The 19,742-nt window shown below is 41.1% G+C and overlaps 1 protein-coding gene across 1 annotated transcript in view; it reads left to right on the top strand.

The window, feature by feature from the left end:
• The window catches only part of LOC144597825 (solute carrier family 53 member 1-like), a 188,157-nt gene that overhangs the window by 157,065 nt on the left and 11,350 nt on the right, over nucleotides 1–19,742 (top strand). The window contains exons 12-13 of the mRNA XM_078407455.1: nucleotides 16,904–17,070; nucleotides 19,349–19,488. Of these exons, the coding sequence (XP_078263581.1) occupies nucleotides 16,904–17,070; nucleotides 19,349–19,488 (307 nt within the window). The remainder of the gene's footprint in view (nucleotides 1–16,903; nucleotides 17,071–19,348; nucleotides 19,489–19,742) is intronic.

The following is a 19,742-nucleotide window of genomic DNA, read 5'->3' on the forward strand; positions in this document are numbered from 1 at the left end:
CCTTTGAGCTCACACCTGTTTCTATCTAACAATCTGCCTATCAGGGAAGCCCCTTGCTTGGGGTGATCTATTGTCAGTTGTGATTTGTCCAGCCCCCTCTTCGCTTCCAGTTTTTTTTTTCTCTCCCGCTGCCCCCTGCATTCAGTCTGAAAATGGGTCCCAAATCGAAACGTCACCTATCCATTTTTTCCATCTTTAATCGGACTTTACTGGACTTTATCTTGGATTAAATGTTGTTCTCTTGATCATTTATCTGTACACCGTGGATGGCTCAATTTTAATCATGTGTAGTCTTTCTGCTGACTGGATAGCATGCAACAAAAGCTTTTCACTGTACCTCGGTATACATAATACTAAACTAAATTAAACTAGACTAAACCCACGAGTTACTCCAGAATTTTGTACCTATCTTTGGTACAAACCAACATCTGCACTTCCTTGTTAATAGTAGGAAGGAACTGCAGATGCTGGTTTAAACCGAAGATGGACACAAATAGCCAGAGTAACTCAACGGGCCAGGCAGCATCCCTGGAGAAAGGAAGAGGTGACGTTTTGGGTTGAGACCTGAGGAATATAGGTCTGAAGAAGGGTCTTGACCCAAAACGTCAACTATTCCTTGTCTACAGAGATGCTGTCTGACCCGCTGAGTTACTCCAGGTTTTGTGTCCATCTTTGGTTCCTTGTTATCACATTAGTTCATATTTTCCCTGTGGATCCATTACAAGGAGATCCTTACTTAATCCTGTCTCATTACATATGAGCAGATCTCAAAATGCTTGTTCCTTGAATGATTTCATGATGTTTTGTTCACAGAAACAGTCTTTTACATGCAGATGCCCTCATCATCAAGACTACTCTTGAGTATTTCATTTATTCTATCTACATGAAGCCTAAAGTCACCTTTGTAACTTCCTCACAAGCCCCCATTATTTATTGATTCATACTCTGTCATGCAGACATTATTAAGGGCCCTGTGACCCATTCCTACTGTTAACTTCTTTCCCTTGCTCTTTTTAGTTTTAACCAAACTAATTTTACATATTCACATTTCTTCTGAACCAAGATAACTTCTTACTAATTACTGATCTCATCCTTTATTAGCAAAGCTGCACCACCACCTTTTCCTTTTGACCTATTCTGCCAAAATGTCAAATAACCTGAAATAATTCGTTTGTGGCCTTGGTCCTCCTGCCACCACCTCTATCTAATTGTGATCACATCATACCCATTTATTTCTGGCATTGTCATCAGTTCTGGTTGCAGATGCTGTATGCATTCAAATACCCTTCCCTGCTTCTACCTGTTCCTCCATCTCACCTCTTCCCTAGCTCTCTCTACAGTTCCAGTTACTTAATTTGACAGGATGCTTGTTATAACTAACTGAAGTGAAGCTTTTTTTAACAAAATACTAGACAGGCGTGGATCCAAATGTCTCCTGTGGGCACTCCTGCGGGCGTGGCAACCCCCATTGGGTGCAAACCTCTCCTGCGGGCGCGGCAATCCTCCTCCAACTGACGATCCATGGACCCGTTGGCAGCTGGGAAGTGTCCCCCGGGGCCGTGGGCGGGCGAGGGCGGATAGAGGGAGCCACTCACGTCGGCCCCGGGCATCCATCGCGTCGGCCAGAGCGAGCAGTGGACCTGTTGGGTGGAAACATCTCCTGCAACGGCAGCTCGGTGGCGACGGTCATCTTGTTTGACCCTCTGCTACTGCGCTGCACCACGGGAGGAAGGTCGGGCGCGGGGCACTCCGGGACGGGAGCCGGTCCTCCTGGGGGCGGGGGAGGGAGCGCATTTAATAAAGTTTATTCAGTTCATTGTTTTTAAAAAGTAACAGTGATCACTGGCCGTCGCGGACTCTAAAGTCTAAACTCTAAAGAAATAGAATTGTTCTCTAATGGCAGAAAGCTATTCATTGTTTGTTGTCTCCATTTCAAAAACTAGATCACACTGTTTCATTCTGAGTAGGAAACGAAGCAAATCATTATCTCTTTGTAAGAAGCCAAAAGTATTTGGGGCATTTTAATTTGAATGATTCTGCTCACGCACCCTTGGCTCCTAGGGAGAAGATCATTTACTTGATTGGCAAACAGAATGATGCCTGTGTTTTTTGACATATTTTGCTTTTAATTTAGATTTGCATCTTTTCCTGTTTTATGAATAATACAATAAGCACATTCACCTCATTTCTGTTTATGGGACATGATACAATGTGTAATTTAGTGATCACATTTCACCCCCTCGCAATTCACTATAGATGTGTAGTTCATGCTTCCTGGACATTTGTGAAATGTGTGTTAAGTACTGGTCCTTTAATTTTTATGTAAATACCACTAAACATGCAAGATAATCATTCTGGGTCATCTTCAAATGCTTGAATTCCACATCAGCTCATCAAAAACCCACTTATTTTCACGTACAGCTATAAATTATTCCAACCAATTTTAAGAATTTCAGTCTGAAGAAGGGTCTCGACCCGAAACGTCACCCATTCCTTCTCTCCCGAGATGCTGCCTGGCCTGCTGAGTTACTCCAGCATTTTGTGAATAAATACCTTCGATTTGTACCAGCATCTGCAGTTATCTTCTTATATTAAGAATACCCTGGACTGTTTATGGAATTTACTTAATGTAAAGTAGAAATAATCAGAGCAAACCTTTTTTTTTGTCTGAAATACAATTTTCATTATAATTTAACATGTGATTTATGATAAAAAATGTAATTTAGGTGCTTTAAAGATCTCTGCTAGTGCATTATAGCCGCTGGTGCAGAAAGCATACATTGTTATTTAGTTGATTTGACAAGCAATGAAAATTATCATTGACGTAGCCTGTGTTGCTGTGAAGTGCCTGGGGTTAGAATGAAATGACTTTGAGTTTTGTATAATAAATGGAACAGCATGCCGGTGTACAATACCGTTGCCTAGGTTTTTTTCAGATACTAGTAGTGTGCAGGGGCATGAGAATAAGCCGGCAGTGATTGAGTTGTAATTGCTTCCTTGCGGTGATAACAGCTTCCAAAACCTGCTCTGAATGATAATGAGATCTATGGAGGGAAGGATGGAGAAAATGCCTGAATGAAGAGAAAAACAACAAAATGTGGACTGACAACTGAATGATCTTTCATTCCTTTTGTAAATGCTTTGCTGAAACAACAACTATAACCAGCAATTAAGGGTCTGGCTAGACACTGCTATTTCGACAATCGAAGTTGTGCCCCATTGCATTAAGTCGAGTCGGGATTATTGTCATATGCACAAGTACGAGATGGTGCAGGGATAATGAAAATTTTGCTTGCAGCAGCATCACAGGCACAGAGACTCAAATAACACCAAAAACATAAATTATGCAAGTCAGTGAAAAAAAAGACTGCAAAAATGAGACATTAGTGACAAATACAATGGGGAAAAAAAACAAGTTCATGGTTGTGCAAATGGTGGTCAATAGTGTTTCATTGTTGAAGTAGGATTAGGGTTGTGTGGGTCAGTTCAAGAGTCTAATGATTGTAGGAATATAGCTGCTCTTGGCTTGGTGTTGTGGGACTTCAGGCTTCTGTCTCCTGCTGATGGTAACAGTGATAAGAGGGCGTGGCCCAGATGGTGGGAATCAGAGATGTTAGATGCCGCCTTCTTGAGACAGCGCCATATCTAGGTGCTTTTGATGATGGGGAAGGCTCTATCCTTAATGGACCAGGCTGAGTCCTCAACCCTCTGCAGTTGTGTCCTGTCCATTGGAATTGTCGTATCGGACCATGATGCCACACGTCTGGATACTTCTTAAAATACATCCGCATTGATACTTCTACATTGTAGACGTTTGTTAGAATATTAATGAAAGGCCAAACCTCGTTAAACTTTTAAGGAAATAGAAGTGTTGGTACACTTCATCGCCCAGCACTTCTGGGTAGATATTATTACATCTATCTGCTGGGCCCAGGACAGGCCATATGAGATGTCAACGCCCAGGAATTTGAAGCTGCTAACTCTCTTTACTGATGACGCACCAATGAAAACTGGCATGTGATCTTCTGACTTCCTCTTCCTGAAGTCAACGATTCGTTCCTTGGTTTTGTTGAGTGAGAGTTTGTTGTTGCGGCACCACTCAGTCAGGTTTTCTATCTCTCCTGCACGCTGATTCATCACCATTGGTGATTTGGCCAACAACCCTAGTTTCAGCTGCAGATTTATAGATGGCATTGGTCCTGTGCATAGAAACGCAGTCATGGGTGCAAAGAGAGTAGAACAGGGAGCTATGTGCACAGTCTTGAGGAGCAAAGGGGGACACTGAAGCACTGACCAGCTCTTTGTTGTCTGTTTAGTCAAAACCGCACTCTTGTCTGTGTGAATATGTTGCTGTCATTTAGGAAAGATTTTTGTTATTTTCTTTTGTCACATCAAGGTTTGTGTTTTTATTTTTCCTATGGTGACTCTTGCAATTAGCATGTTAATAGCTAGGTAATCTGTTTTATTGAGGAACAAATATTGACCAGGGAGGAAAAGCATCCAGTAGATCTCTTAAATTGTATTTTGAGATTTTTTAGTTAAACCTTACAGAGCAGGCATTGCCTAAGTTTCAAATAACATCTGGAGCTTTTGTTATTCAACGCTGTAGTGGAATGTCAACCTAGATTTTGCCCTTTTGACTGAATCTTTAATCTGCCTCCAATCTGCACTATTTATTCAAAGGTTCATTGCTTCAAATACCAAAGCCTTATAGCTGACCAAAGTTGGAGCCCTGACATTTCAATTCTTTGGAGCCACTCTTCTATATACTGCTCAAAATTGTCACCAAATTTAAACCATCTCTTGAAATGACCATGCCTTTGCAGTCTTCCACTTCCTTTGTTCCCATAAATCTAATCTTGTCAGTACTTCATCACTTATACTGCAAATTTGTTTTGAATTTTGATTTCCCACTCGCATAAAATTGCCTAAACCCTTTCAGTTAAAATTAGCACCAGGAGCAGCTATGTTAATGCCAGAGATGGCTGTTACTTAAGTCCGAGTTGAGCCAGCCTGTTAAAAATTGTACCATTCTTTTTGGCTAAAAGGAAGTAATTTGTAAAACATCTGTGAGCACCTTTTAAACATCCTAATTTTTTAAATGTGATTGTCCTGTGCAGAACCACCAAAGATAATGTCATAGTCCTTCTTAGTGTTTGTTTTCCAGCAAAGTCTTCCTGATTGAGGGTATATATGCATCATACCTTGATCTCAAATCACTAATTCGTTCCTTGCGCAGTTTATTTATGATGCAGCCCTCGTACACAGAGATCAAAAATCAGCAAAGTTCCACACTCTTCAAAGCTGTCCAATGACCTTAACTTCAAAATGTTTGCATGAGCATTTAGATGGGAGAGATTCGATTTGATCTTAATGCAAACAACAGATCAGCACAGTTTAATAACCTTATGCTGTTTGCCGCAAGTCTTGCACTGACTTTAAAAATGTCCCAGCAAGAGTTGAGGAAGATTTTGAGGAGAGTGAGGTGAGGGCACAGTGAAAGAGAGCAAATCACAAATAGAGCATACATATCAAAAATCATAATCACGGGCAAACACCTTTTAAAATATTTTCACAAGCATTCAATTTCATTGCTTCTCTTATTCTGTTATATAAAAAAGTTATAATTTCTTACTGGAAATATATATGGCCTTGATGAGACTGTTCTGAAACATTGGATATAGATCCAAAGACCATACTAAGGAAGGATATACTTGCAAGAGAGGGAGCGCAGCAAAGCTTCACCAGATTGACTCTCAGAGATGTTACACAGATTGAACGTATGCTCTTGAGATTTTAGATGAGGATAATCTAATTGAAACCGACAAAAATATTATGAGACTTATCAGTGATGATCATCCCCCTTGCTGTGGTCTAGAACTAGAAAGTAGTCTCAGTATGGATCTGCCAAAATACAGAGTTAGTGAAGCAGAGAAATTACAAATCCTCACATGAATAGCAAAAACGATATGTCAAATGACAACTGAATGAATTCTATCTTAAGGCCTTGTTTTTTATATCCGAACAATAAATGAGTGAGTTAATATGCAGGAATTTTGAAAAATGAATAGGAAAAATCATTCTGATATTCAATTGCATGATATGTCAGTTTGCTCCATTGTCTTAAAGCTTAATGCAACGCATAGCCTTAATGAGATGCTTTCGTGCCAATTGCTCTTGATCCACTTATGCTTACTTATCGGGAATTGTTCATCCAAAGCAGTACATGTGTGTGCAGAGTAGGTGCTGACCCATCATTGACCAATAACATTTGTGGGAATTGAAATTTCTCAGCTGTTAAACAGATTTTGTCACATCAGTCAGAATGATTAATTTTAAATCATATTGCTGACTGAGTATAAGGTTTTCCTTCAGTGGATCCCCAATGCAAAGTGCATACCGCATCAGGCAGTGAAATTGGAACAACTTTTAATGATAAAATAACATCAGGTTAAAAATGTACAATGTTGTAAATGAACAAATTGCACAGCAACTTCAGAAGTACAGGGCTACGACATTGCTTAGTTTTAATTGTTTAGTTTATTATTGTCATGTGCAAAAGCTATATTGTGTGGTATCCAGTCAGTGAAAAAACTATACAGGATTACAGTCAAGCCGTCCACAGTGTACAGCTACAGGATAAAGGGTATAACATTTAGTGCAAGATAAAGTCCTGTAAAGTCTGATGAAAGATAGTTTGAAGGTCTAGATGGGAGGTCAAGACCGTTCTCTTAGCTGATGAGAGCACAGTTCATTTGCCTGATAACAGTTGGGAAGAAATTGTCTCAGAATGTGGGGGTATGCTTTTTCAAACTCCGCTACCTCTTGCCCGATGGGAGAGAAAAGGGAGTACCCAGGGTGAGACTGGTCCTTCCAACATGAGTTGTAAGTCTCTGGAACTTTTTTACACAACCTACTGACTAATTTACACAACCTACCATTGGCCTTCCAGCTATTTTTTAGAATTTACTGGATTTGCACATACCCATTTGTTACAGTAAGTTAAATTTGGTAGCAAAAAGCATAAGTACCCTTTTGACAATAAGATAACTCTTTGAGATGCCAGTTAACCTTTAACCCAACAAGGGATCAATCTATACAGCAGCATTCCTGCAGATGGTAACTAGCCACTAGAGATCTTTTAAGATGTGCAATATTTAGCTTTCCCTATTTTTTCATTGCCCCTTTTATGCCTTTCTCCCACTTCCCCCTAAATTATATCTGCTTTCCTCCTTAAAATATATATATTTTTTCTCCTGATTTACTTCTGATTTATCCTAATTCCCTCTTAATATCCTCCTTTTTATTTTGCAGTCCTCAATTCATGTGAAGGAGATAAACAGTTATAGCTATTATTCATTAAGACATTATTGCACCATTATCACTTACAGCAAGTTCGACTGCAAAAAATAATTGGGATGAAGGCTGCAGGAAAAAGTACAATGAATTTCAGAGGACAATGATCAATATACTTTATGGTTCTGTAAATGACGGCAGAGTAGTTTGTGGGTGGAAGTAATGTTATATAAAGCCACTGTCAGAAGACTTTGGTAAGTTGTTCTCCAGTTGACTGACTTACTGAATGATTGAATATGCTAAACAGACGACTCGTAGTCCTGTGTTCATACCTATTAATCCATATATACATTACTTGAGGAAACTAATTTAAGGAGTTATTTTTATTATATTGATTTAGAAAGGAAAAGAAAGAAAGTGAAAGATGAAATCAATAGAAATTTCCCCGCCACTGAAATCAATTTGTTCCCCAGGTGACATACATACTCTATATTAAACTCGCAGAAGATCGACCAGGAAATATCTTCACTGAATAATTATTCACTCCAAACTAGTTTGCATCTAATTTTCCTTACTGGAAATGATGCTTGCTGGTGGTTTGTATCGTATACTGGAAACATTCAACAGGTCAGGCAGCGTCTTTGGAAATGGAAACAGAGTTAACATCTCAGGTCGATATGGGAAGGTGAGGAAACAAGTTTGTTATGGATTGCAGGGTGATTATAGGAGGGATAATAGTGGCAAACTAGTTTCTAATCCTGTATGCTCGCCAGCATCTTCGGCTGAAATGGAAGTATTCCCGTTCTTTGGATGAGGACTTTTCCTCTGGTTTCGTTAGAATGCTACATTGCTTTGATGACAGCGATACTTTTGTTCATATAAATTCCAGTGATGCGAAACCACACATTTAAAGTTGATTTATTATTGCTGTGTTGAAGATGCAATAATTATTTGCTGCAGTATCACATGATGCAGGCCAATTATGATCTGATTGATTAGTGGAACAAGTTTGAGAGGCTGAGTAGACTACTGCTGTGCATTGGGAGAGATGCTGTAATTTCATTTACATGTTTATAAATCCTGTGTTTAATCTGCTTGGTTAATGTTGGCATTTATTTTACTACAATGGAAGGATAACAAAGTGAAGAAGCATCAACTTATCTTATATAAAAAAAGAATTTTGGAGATTTAGTTATTGGCCACTGATGGCATGGGGCGAACTAGCAAGTTATCCAAAGATTAATCCTGCATACATTTTCTCCACTTCATATTTATCCTGTTTTTCCTGAAGCCACTGACCTTCAACCAGGGTATCTTTTCATGGACACTGTAGCGGCCAGCTTCTCGTCTATCTCAATTAGCTCCCAAGCTGCCACTTGCATAGACCGGGCCAGCGATAAGCGTAATAACTCGAACAACTAATAACAGAGATCCTCCCAGACGTTTAATAGTTAGTCGTCTTTATTTGAAGGTACAATAAACATATTGGCATATCTCTTGTCATCGACTGGTTATTAATTGCTAGGTAAAATTCCATATCTTACCACAGTCTATGCGATCGTTACGAATTGCCAGATATAACTTCGACACAGTTTGTATTAATCTTCTAGTTAATAAAACTTACAGGCGATTACATCATGGCTGATAAATCTTTTGGCGGAGCTTCTAGCTGACCCTCTGTCAGCACCTCCCAGCTCACCCACTATCCCGCACATACCCAACTGCCCGTACTCTGGCTCCGCCCAGCCCCTACGTAAGCATTGCATTAACTCTATAGTGTCCAAACTACAGCAGAATACAAGGTAGTGATATTAATAAGCGAAAATAACTAATAACTGCAAAGTGGCTCCTACAGATACCGTTAGTTCTCTGGTCTAACATCCACACTAATCCAGCAGGCTGTGGCCTGATAATATACTTAGTACTCTGCTGAGATCAGGTAACTCATCACAGGTGAAGACTTAAGCCTTGGAATTCTGGACTGTGATTTTGTCCTTGTCCACTTAAGCCTTCCATTGTAAGTTGTTTTATCAGTCCAGATCCTTTCATGTAAAAAGATCCATATCTGGAAATTCCTTCCCTAAATCTTTTCAGCTTTCTTTTAGGAAATTTCTTAAAACCTATCCCCTTGACAAAGTGTTTTTAGAAGTCATATAATTATAAATTATTAAAAACATTTAAACTAACTTAATTCAAATAAAGCGCTCTGTTTACCTTTCCACCGGCAGCTGATTTCTCCCATTCATTTTAATGGGAATGCTGTATTTGAGCAGGCAACAGTGACCAGATTTCCCAGCTCCACCTGTGGAAAATCTATAGCAGTTGATACTCCGCTGGTGGACTCCACAGGCAACATAGGTGTCCTAGCATTTACCTTCTGTCAAGAGGGAAAAACTGCTCTGCACCTACATTCAGAAGTCACACAGGAATAGGCTACCCCTACCAGTAGTTGTGGACAGATCTTGCTTTTAGATGTATGATAAAATTAATATTAAGTATGCTATTATTTATGGCAAGGCGATTTAATTTGACATGATTAAGCCACTTTGACTGAACAATAACAAATAAAAAAATTGCTGTCATAATGTTTATGAAATCAAGTCAAATGTGCACAAAGATACCTTCTAATTGTCACCTGCCATTTTCCCGAAGTTTGTAAAACTGCAGAAAGTAGTAAGGCACAGAGTGCACCCTAGATTGGGGACTCAAGTGACAGCACCAAGAGTGGCATTGTCTGAGCTGGCCAAAGCATGTACAAGTTAACAGCCAGTCTAGTTTTGTGGTTTGCAGTGAGCAAACCAACACAAGGGACAAACCTATTTGACATCATATTGTGGCAAATACAATCTGCCCATGACAGAATTATTAGAAAGGACAGTCTTTATAGAGGAAATATCCTGTCTTTTATAGTGACAGCCTCCATTATATTAAATGACAATACAAATGTGTTAAATGGGACAGACTCAGAACAGATCTAGTGTCTCATTACTGCTTAATCATAGTGCACTGTGGGCCACAGTCACCAACACAAATGTACAGTGTATAAGCTTTATGGTCTGGCACATTCTTCATTCCAAAATCAAAATAAATGTCACAGACACTGGAATTCTGAAATAAAACTGGAAAATCTGGAGCTACTCTGCAATTTTGGCAATATCTGTGGAGGGAAGAGCACAGTTAATATTTCAGATTGATGCCCTTTCAATAGAACCACATGACCTAGCATGCCCATCATTCTACCAGTTGATAATATGTCAATCTTGTCATCTTTACCAAGCCATTCCAGCACAGTAACGACACTTGGCATCCATCCGGAAATGTGCAATTGTCCAGGAATGTCCGGCTCACAAAAACCAGAACAAATTCAATCTAGGTAAATGCAAATATTCTGCTCATTCATCGGCAATGGAAGGGATTCATCACCACTGCTGTCAAGCAGCACTTATTCAAAAGTAGCGTGGATATGAATGTCCATTTTTGAATTCATCTGAGCCATTTTACTCTAGATCTCATCACAGCCGTGGTCCAAGGCTGAATTCTAGACAAGAGTTGAGTGATTGTCCTTAACATCAAGGCAACCTTTGACTGAGTATGACAGCAAGAGGTTCTGATACACTTGAGAGCAATAGGCATCAGAGGGAAAACGCTCAAGTTTGGAGCCAACCTCATGCAAAGGAAGAGAGTTGTGAAGAAGGGTCTCGACCCGAAACGTCACCCATTCCTTCTCTCCCGAGATGCTGCCTGACCTGCTGAGTTACTCCAGCATTTTGTGAATAAATCGATTTGTACCAGCATCTGCAGTTATTTTCTTATACTACGTTGTGGTTGTTGCAGGTTAAATCATTCCAACTTTAGGGCATCACTGAAGGAGTTCCTTAGAGCAGTGTTCTACACCTGACTCTCTTCAACTGCTTCATCAATGACTTTATTTCCATCATAAGGTTAGAAGTGGGCATGCTCATTGATGGTTGCATAGTGTTTAATTCCATTTACAATTATTCAGCAATTGAAGTTGTCCATGCCAAAAGGTAGCAAGACTGAGACAAATCAGGCATGAATTAATAAATGGTAAGTAATATTTGCTCAAGAGCGACTCCAACCTCCTAAATCACCTAGGCCTGCTAATCAATAACATGGCCATCACCAGGTCCCTCACCATCAACATCTGACTGGAAACTCGCTGGATGCTCCATGTTAATGTATGGCTACAAAAGCAGGTCAGAGCTGGTTACTGGTATACATTGGCTGCAGTGCATTCCATCTACAAAAATGCCCAGAATGCGCTAACAGCATTCCCAACCTAAGGCCACGACATCAAGAGAACAGGGGCAGCAAGGTGCATGGAAATTCCACCAACTGCAGGTTTCTCACCTAGACTGACTCTTTATCACTTTTTTTTCATTGCTTCTAAATCTATTGCTTCTAAATCTTCCCAATAGAAGATTGTGGGAACAACTTCACCAGAAGACTGCAGTGGCTTGTGAAGTGTAGCTCAGTACAAATGACAATGGCTGAAAATTCTGGCCTTGCCCAATAAATATACCAAAAATAAATAATTTATTTAAATTTAAAATTATAATTTAAAAATTTTTTTTTAAAGATAAATACACCTAAAGTAAATCTGTCTCTTTTCCTCAACAGACTATCAGTGATTTATTACATTGTGTGTGTGTGTACTTTTTTGTTTGCATTCCTGCTTCTAAATTTAGGTCCATTTTCTTTTTTTAACTGTCTGTGCTGTGTGGCTTGATTTGTGAGCAGACACCCTCCTTCGAGTCCACATCTAAGTAGAAGAAAAATAAAATATGTTGTAAAGTCTGTCGCCTGTGGCTTGCCTCGGGCTGCCCTCTTCTGGTAAATCCATTGTAGGTTTTCCAAAGGTATTTTAGATTCATTTTCAAAATGCGGCACAGCTGACAAGACTAGGTTTTCTCGTGCATCCCCTAATGCTCTTACTGGATGGGTAAAATGGATTCTTTGTGAAATTTTACGATTTTTGTTTGTTGCTTTTCGTTAAATCTTTCATGGGATGTAGGCTTTACTGGCAAACCCACAGTTACTGTGTACTCCTGATTGCCAAAAAATGAGTGTTTGTTTTTCACCCTGAACCATTTCAAAAGCAGTTCATGGTCAAACAAATTGTGCAGCTGCAGTCAAATGTAATTCAGGTTCGGAAGAACAACAGCTATTTTTCCCTCAGAGATTTCATTCCCTGAAAGAGTAAGTGAACTGAATGGGCTGTTTCATAATAATTTGATAGTTTCATGGTTATCATCATTATTGTCATTAACCTTGTGTCTCCGACTAATTGAGTTTTTGGGATACAGCATGGAAACGGTCCTTTCAGCCCAATGAATCCAGAGATCACCAATACACCTGCTCTATCCTACACACTAGGGACGATTTACAGAAACCAATTAATCTAGAGACCTGCACATGCTTGGAGTGTGGGAGAAAACCAAAGCACCCAGAGAAAACCACACAGTCACAGGAAGACAGTACAAATTTTGTACAGACAGCACCTATAGTCAACGTCGAACCCGGGTCTCTGGCATTGTAAAGGGCTTGTCCCACTTAGGCGATTTTTTTAGGCGATTGCCGGCAACTGTCAAAGTCGTAGCAGATCGCCGAAATTTTCTTTTACCTGACGACAATGACCACGATAATGCCGAGTCAGGTTGAGATTACACCGTCTTTGGAAACATTGCGAAATTCCCACGCTGTCAATGCTTCTAATTTTCGCTGAAATCACTGACAAGTCAGTAAGTACTTGATAGTTTTGAAATATAACATCTTGCCCGGGTTACTTGAAAACCAAGCTTCACGGTAACAAGGCATAAACTGGATTGACTTCCAGTTTACTAATAGCAGTATTAATAAATGTAATTTAAAAAGTGGTTAAATGGATTTTTGTGAAAAGTGTGTGGGCATTCTTTGAAAATGTACAGGAGATGCATATCTGGTTTCTGGGTTGCATATCTGGGTTAGGAGCCTACTTTAAATGTAATCGCTGATGGCCATAAACATCGCAAAAATTCCCACGCTTGCCTGACCGTCAAACTGTCGCCTCCAATCTACCTGTCAAATGTCCTGACGGTAAATAAATTGGTTAAACACAAGTATTTTATGGTATCTTCAAATGACTTTACTTAATTTAATGTTACGTGCTTCTAAATGCATCTAAGATAACCTAGCATACCTGGGGACAGCATGCGACAGCGCCCGCAATAAGCAACGATACCTGGCGACAAGCCAGCTGTTGCCAAGAAATTTCACTCCGGATCAGCCGGAGTGAATTTTTCTCAGCGACGAGCCGAGATCCACTATGATTCTTTGAAGACTCCTCACAATCATGCCTGTGACACCCCGGCGAACTGTCGGCGACAGCCTAGACAGCCGGCAGTCGCTTTAAAATCGCCTAAGTGGGACAGGCCCTTAAGGCAGCAACTCTTCCACTGTGCCACTGTGCCGCCTTGGAATGCATTACAAATATTCCCAGATGCTGAAGTGGCATTAGCTGTTGTACCAGACCAGAACTAGCTCGCTGGATATTTTCTGTGTTAAACATGTTGAGGGACAATTACGATATATTTATGGTAGAGGTTCTTAAATGACATTTATGTACCATCTGATAACTAAAAATAAGGTAAAATCTCACTGTGAGAGTGATGATTTTTCACCTGTTTCACTCTCAATCTACTTGGAACAACATCTGCTGATCTTATCCAGTCCAGCCTATATGTTACTCCGAGTCAACAGCAATTGAATTTAAATTGATCTGACATGCCTGACAAGTTATAAAAATGTATCTAAGCTGCTTTGTTAAAATAGCATAAGGCACAAGCTGGTCAGATCACCAATACCCACGTATTTGTTGATTTAGGACATCAGAATGTTGCTCCCAGTTAATCCTGCCAATTCCTCTTCGCCAGGATCTAAGGGTTAGCAACAACCGGACATAACTAAACTCACAGAATCGCAACTTTTCTGACAATATTTCAAACTTCATGTTGTTGTTGTTCATCCTTCGGGTTCGAAGATGACCATGACTTCACTTTCAGTTGGAGGATTAGTGACTATGGGTCCGGAAGTGACTAGTGACTGCCCGGAAGGCAGGCCCACACGTAGGACACAAGTTGATGGATGCTGCAGTGGAAGTGGAGGTAGCCCGGGCCTTGCGCGCGGTGCGTTTCCTCTGGGCCTCTGCAGTGCATCTGTTCTCTGCTGCGCAGGCTCCTGTGGTGAGCTTGCTATGCCAGGTTGGACGGTCCAGAGCAAAAGACTCCCAAGTGCTGACGTTGATGTCCGTCTTTGAGGGACACTTTGAGGCAGTCCTTAAACCGTTTCTTCTGTCCTCCCACTGAGCCACTCTCCCCTCCTCCCCTACTCTCTCCTCCCCCCCTACTCTCCCCTCCCCCCCCCTACTCTCCCCTCCCCCCTACTCTCCCCTCCCCCCTACTCTCCCCTCCCCCCCTACTCTCCCCTCCCCCCCTACTCTCCCCTCCCCCTTACTCTCCCCTCCCCCTTACTCTCCCCTCCCCCCTACTCTCCCCTCCCCTACTCTCCCCTCCCCCTACTCTCCCCTCCCCCCTACTCTCCCCTCCCCCCTACTCTCCCCTCCCCCCTACTCTCCCCTCCTCCTACTCTCCCCTCCCCCTACTCTCCCCTCCCCCTACTCTCCCCTCCCCCCTACTCTCCCCTCCCCCCCTACTCTCCCCTCCCCCCTACTCTCCCCTCCCCCTACTCTCCCCTCCCCCCTACTCTCCCCTCCCCCCCTACTCTCCCCTCCCCCCTACTCTCCCCTCCCCCCTACTCTCCCCTCTCCCCTACTCTCTCCTCCCCCCTACTCTCCCCTCCCCCCTACTCTCCCCTCCCCCCTACTCTCCCCTCCCCCCTACCCTCCCCTCCCCCCTACTCTCCCCTCCCTCCCACTCTCCCCTCCCTCCCACTCTCCCCTCCCCCCCACTCTCCCTTCCCCCCCCCACTCTCCCCTCCCCCCCACTCTCCCCTCTCTTTGGCCTTCTCTCTGGTGCCACGTTCCTGGGGGGGGGGGCGGTTGGCAATTAAAGTCGTGCACACGCTGAGGACCGTTAAGAAATCGGTTCGAAGGGTAATTTTTAAACTTTAAAAATTCTCTATTTTAAAAATATAAGACCAATTTAAATGAAACGTTTCATTGACAATCGTCAGGACAATCAATGATGATTAAAATGGTGCTAAAATTGTGGCGCTCACATTTTTACCACTCTCAATATCTTCCCAAATTATAATAATTTCTCTAAAAGGGTAGTATTCCTTGCATTGATACATTAAAAAATAACCATAAAATTGAATACTGTTTGTAACTGAACCTGCCATAATGTTGAGCTACTATTCCATTGCCAGTATCTTGCGCAAGTTGCTGTTATTCACCTTTCAACCTGAGCAGTGACTTAAGCAATTGAGAACATGATAGCTGAGCATAATATTGTCTTCAGCTAATTTCTATGAGTGCGCTTGTTTGTGGCAAATTGATTATCTGTCATAACCGAGTTGCTCTTACTACTTCTTCCTTGGCCCAGGAACATTAAGACCTATTATAATATTCTAATCTAAATCATCTCCAATATAAGATTCACAAACGCATCAGAGACTTGGAATTGAAATTTCTGAATGCATAGCTCAGTGCAGTTGTTTAAACTATCTGAGCTTTAGGTACCATTGTGTAATGAAGAAGGTATGTTTTGTTCGCTTTTAGGCAAAAACAATCTGCCTGCAAAAGAAGGGGCTTGCATGACAAGATATTAATTGTCTTAATTGGGAAAGCATTGATGTTAGAAGGGACAACTATATTGTTTCATTGAGAAAAGGAAATCAGCTGTTCTGCGCAGTGAAGCTACTGTATTGTCCATTTATCCCACAACATAATGGCTAACATAAGTCAAAAGATTGCAATTAATGTTCCTCAGTTGTGACATTCTGATAATAAAACAGCAGTTAGACTGCAGCTTTTCAAAACATTGGGATTTAGAGTACTATGTACAATTCTGGTCACCGCACTTCTGGAAGAATGAAGGATCTTTGGAGAGAATGCAGTAGAGATTCACCGGGATGCTGCCTGGATTGGAGGGCTGTAGGTAGAAAAAGAGATTGGATTAGCTTGACTCATTCTCACTGTAACATAGGAAGCTGAGGCTTGTAGAGGTTTATACAATTATGAGGGGTAAAGATAGGAAAGTCAGTGTCTTTTAGCCCCGGGCATGGGAACCTAGAATGAGAGGACATAGGTTTAAGGTGAAAGGAGAGAAATTTAAAGGAGATGTGGAGGGCACATGTTTCACACAAGGGAGATAGTGATCTGGAAACACTGGTTGTGATAAATACAATTACATTGTTTAAAAGGCATTTGGACGGGTACCTATATGATTGTATGATTCTGAGTGTAGCAACTCACTGATGTCATTTTGCAGCTTCATTCCCTCTGTTAGAAATTATCATGAGAACGGAATTGCAGCAACATTCACAACTAGAGATTGTTTTTGCTGAGGTTTATACAAGTTAATGGAAATTCCGATTCTGCTTCATCACCTGGCAGAAAGTAATGCTGTTACTTGTGTCTGTCTTTCAGAACAGAAGCACGACGATGCAGTGGTGTTTTTCTACCTGTGGATCATCTTCTTATTGATCAGCTCATGTTATACTCTCACCTGGGACCTGAAGATGGACTGGGGTCTCTTCGACAAAAATGCTGGAGAGAACACCTTCTTGCGTGAGGAGATTGTCTATCCTCAGAAGGTATGTATTTGCTTCATTTACTTGGGTTGTGAAGGATATGATGTACCAAAATCCTGTGCAATTGCACTGTGACAGAGACGATATCTTCAAGGAGAAGGAAGAAAAATAGCTGGGGGGGGGGGGGAAATATAAGCAGAAATTGTTGGTTTCAGACAAATACTGGTCAAGCTTAAATTTAGTGACTTCCTATAGCCACTGAATAATTCTCCTTTCCATAATGATGCTGTTAATTTTAAACTGATCACATTCAGAGACCCTGTCCCATAGGTCCACAGCCCCTGTACTGATGAACATCCACATCATGATGGTGCCCAGAAGCTTTTGGATAGCTCCACTTTTAACATAATTGGGCTGCATGGTGACGCATCAGTAGAGTTGCTGCCTTACAGCGCCAGAGACCCAGGTTTGATCCTGATAGCGGGTGCTGTCTGTACGGAGTTTGAACATTCTCCCCGTGATCATGTGGGTTTTCTCCGGTTTCCTCCCATACTCCAAAGACATACAGGTTTGTAGGTTAATTGGCATTGGTTAAAAAAAATTGTGAATTGTCCCTGGTGTGTAGGATATTGCTAGTATATGGAGATCACTGGTCAGCATGGAGTCAGTGGGCCAAATGACCTGTTTATCTCTCTAAACTCTAAATGGTAGCAGCAGTGGCCCCAATGCAAAGAAGAGAGTGGTGAGTGGAACTAATTTTTGCCGTACAGTAGTGCAATGATAAAATCATTGCACATCCAGCTAGAGCTTTGAACCACTGACCGAAAATCAATAGTTAGAATCCCACCCAGGCAACTGGGGAATGTTAATTCAAGCAGCTAAATCTGGAAATAATCCTAACATCAGTAACAATAGGTATGATTGTTATCAAACCTATCTAATTCATGTTCCTTCAAGGAGGTAAATCTACCATCCTTATCTTAATGTGCCTAATATGTGACAAGGGATAAATGCAAGCTTTTGCAGTGACATCCAGATCAAGAATAGCTTAGTTACTGTCCGCTCTCAAGGTAACAAATGAGATGTACAAACTGTACAATTATGCAGTTTGCCATAGAGCAATTGTGTCCAACTGGAACCCCAAGTTAAATATGCATTCAAGAGAGAGCTCGATAGAGCTCTTAAGGATAGCGGAGTCAGGTGGTATGGGGAGAAGGCAGGAATGGGGTACTGATTGAGAATGATCAGCCATGATCACATTGAATGCGGTGCTGGCTCGAAGGGCCGAATGGCCTCCTCCTGCACCTATTGTCTATTGTCTATCCTGAGTCTGAAAGTTTGGGAAAGGCTATTTTGCTGAGGTTGGTTTAATGGTGATTACACCCTGATTCACCAAGACCCTTTAGCATCAGTAAGCTGAGCTCATTCCATGGAACTCTTCTGCACAAAATCAAACCATTTGTTTCAACAGGTCTGTGCTAAGTCTCACTATCTGGGAACTTGCTGTGTATAAATTGTTAGCTGAATTTTTTCACTACAGCAATAGGTAAACCATAATTATTTCATTCATCGCAAAATCCTTTGGATTGTGAAGGTTACTACATAAATGAAGTAGCAACTTTTAGAGCCTCAAATAAACTCCCTCTCTCCATATTCATCTCACTCTATTGCCATCTCTTTCTTTTTCCTTCTACCTTTCCCTCATTGCTGATTTCCAATGTAACATTAATTGTTTCAATTTTTCCAATATGTGGATGGGGTAAGGGGTGGGGGGGGGGAGGTAAAGATGACGCCACTGTTGGTACATATGGAAAGAAGTTGACATTCAGTTCCAAACCACATTACACTTTCTTATTAAAAGACACCCTGCATCTAATGTGTTCCATTACATCTACCAGCACAATCTCTCTGCATCTGCATGTAAGGGTGGCTTACTTTCATTCTTCCCACAGCCCTCCCTCCCCCCTCTCACTACCAATCTTTCCAGAGACATTCACCTGTTGTCTGCTCAAACATACTACTGAGAATAAACTTTCCATCTCATTTTTTTCTGGCTTGTGCTTTGTCATATTTTCTGTGCTGATGGTCATATTAAGTACTGGGAGATATTCTTCTCTTTGAAAAAGGCATCATATAGCATCTGCAGTTATTTTCTTACAATATAATTGCAAATGGTCATCATTTATTTAAAAAGTGTTTTCAAAGACAAGTAAGATTTCTGCTATCAGTCAACCTAAGAGCATGGGAGAAAAAGAAGGAAAATTGTTTATTCAGATAAGCAGTCGTGGACTTGTATCCCTCTAAGTATACTGAAGCATTGATATTTTGCTTTTATTTACAGATTTATTACTACTGTGCCATAGTAGAGGATGTCATTCTGCGATTTGCGTGGACATTGCAGATTTCAGTCACCTCAATGACCGCCTTGAGTTCAGCGGGAGACATAATTTCCACAGTGCTGGCCCCATTGGAAGTTTTCCGGTAACATTTATAGTCTTACTTTAATGAATAAAATGTTATAAAGTGAGAGTTGTAAGAGCCAGGCGCAGTTACATTGGAACCTAGTGATACCTCATCTGCTAAAGCATGTCCAGGTTAGAAAGATCTTCATTACCGACTATTTTGAATGGAATGGAAAGAATTTGCATTTCTTTTCTAACTCTTCGGCAGATATGCTTTGGGGACAGAAATTTGAAAACCCACACGTCCACAATATACTGTAGTTGAATGTCAGA

Source organism: Rhinoraja longicauda, chromosome 11 (genome assembly GCF_053455715.1).
Source record: "Rhinoraja longicauda isolate Sanriku21f chromosome 11, sRhiLon1.1, whole genome shotgun sequence".
NCBI lineage: Eukaryota > Metazoa > Chordata > Chondrichthyes > Rajiformes > Arhynchobatidae > Rhinoraja > Rhinoraja longicauda.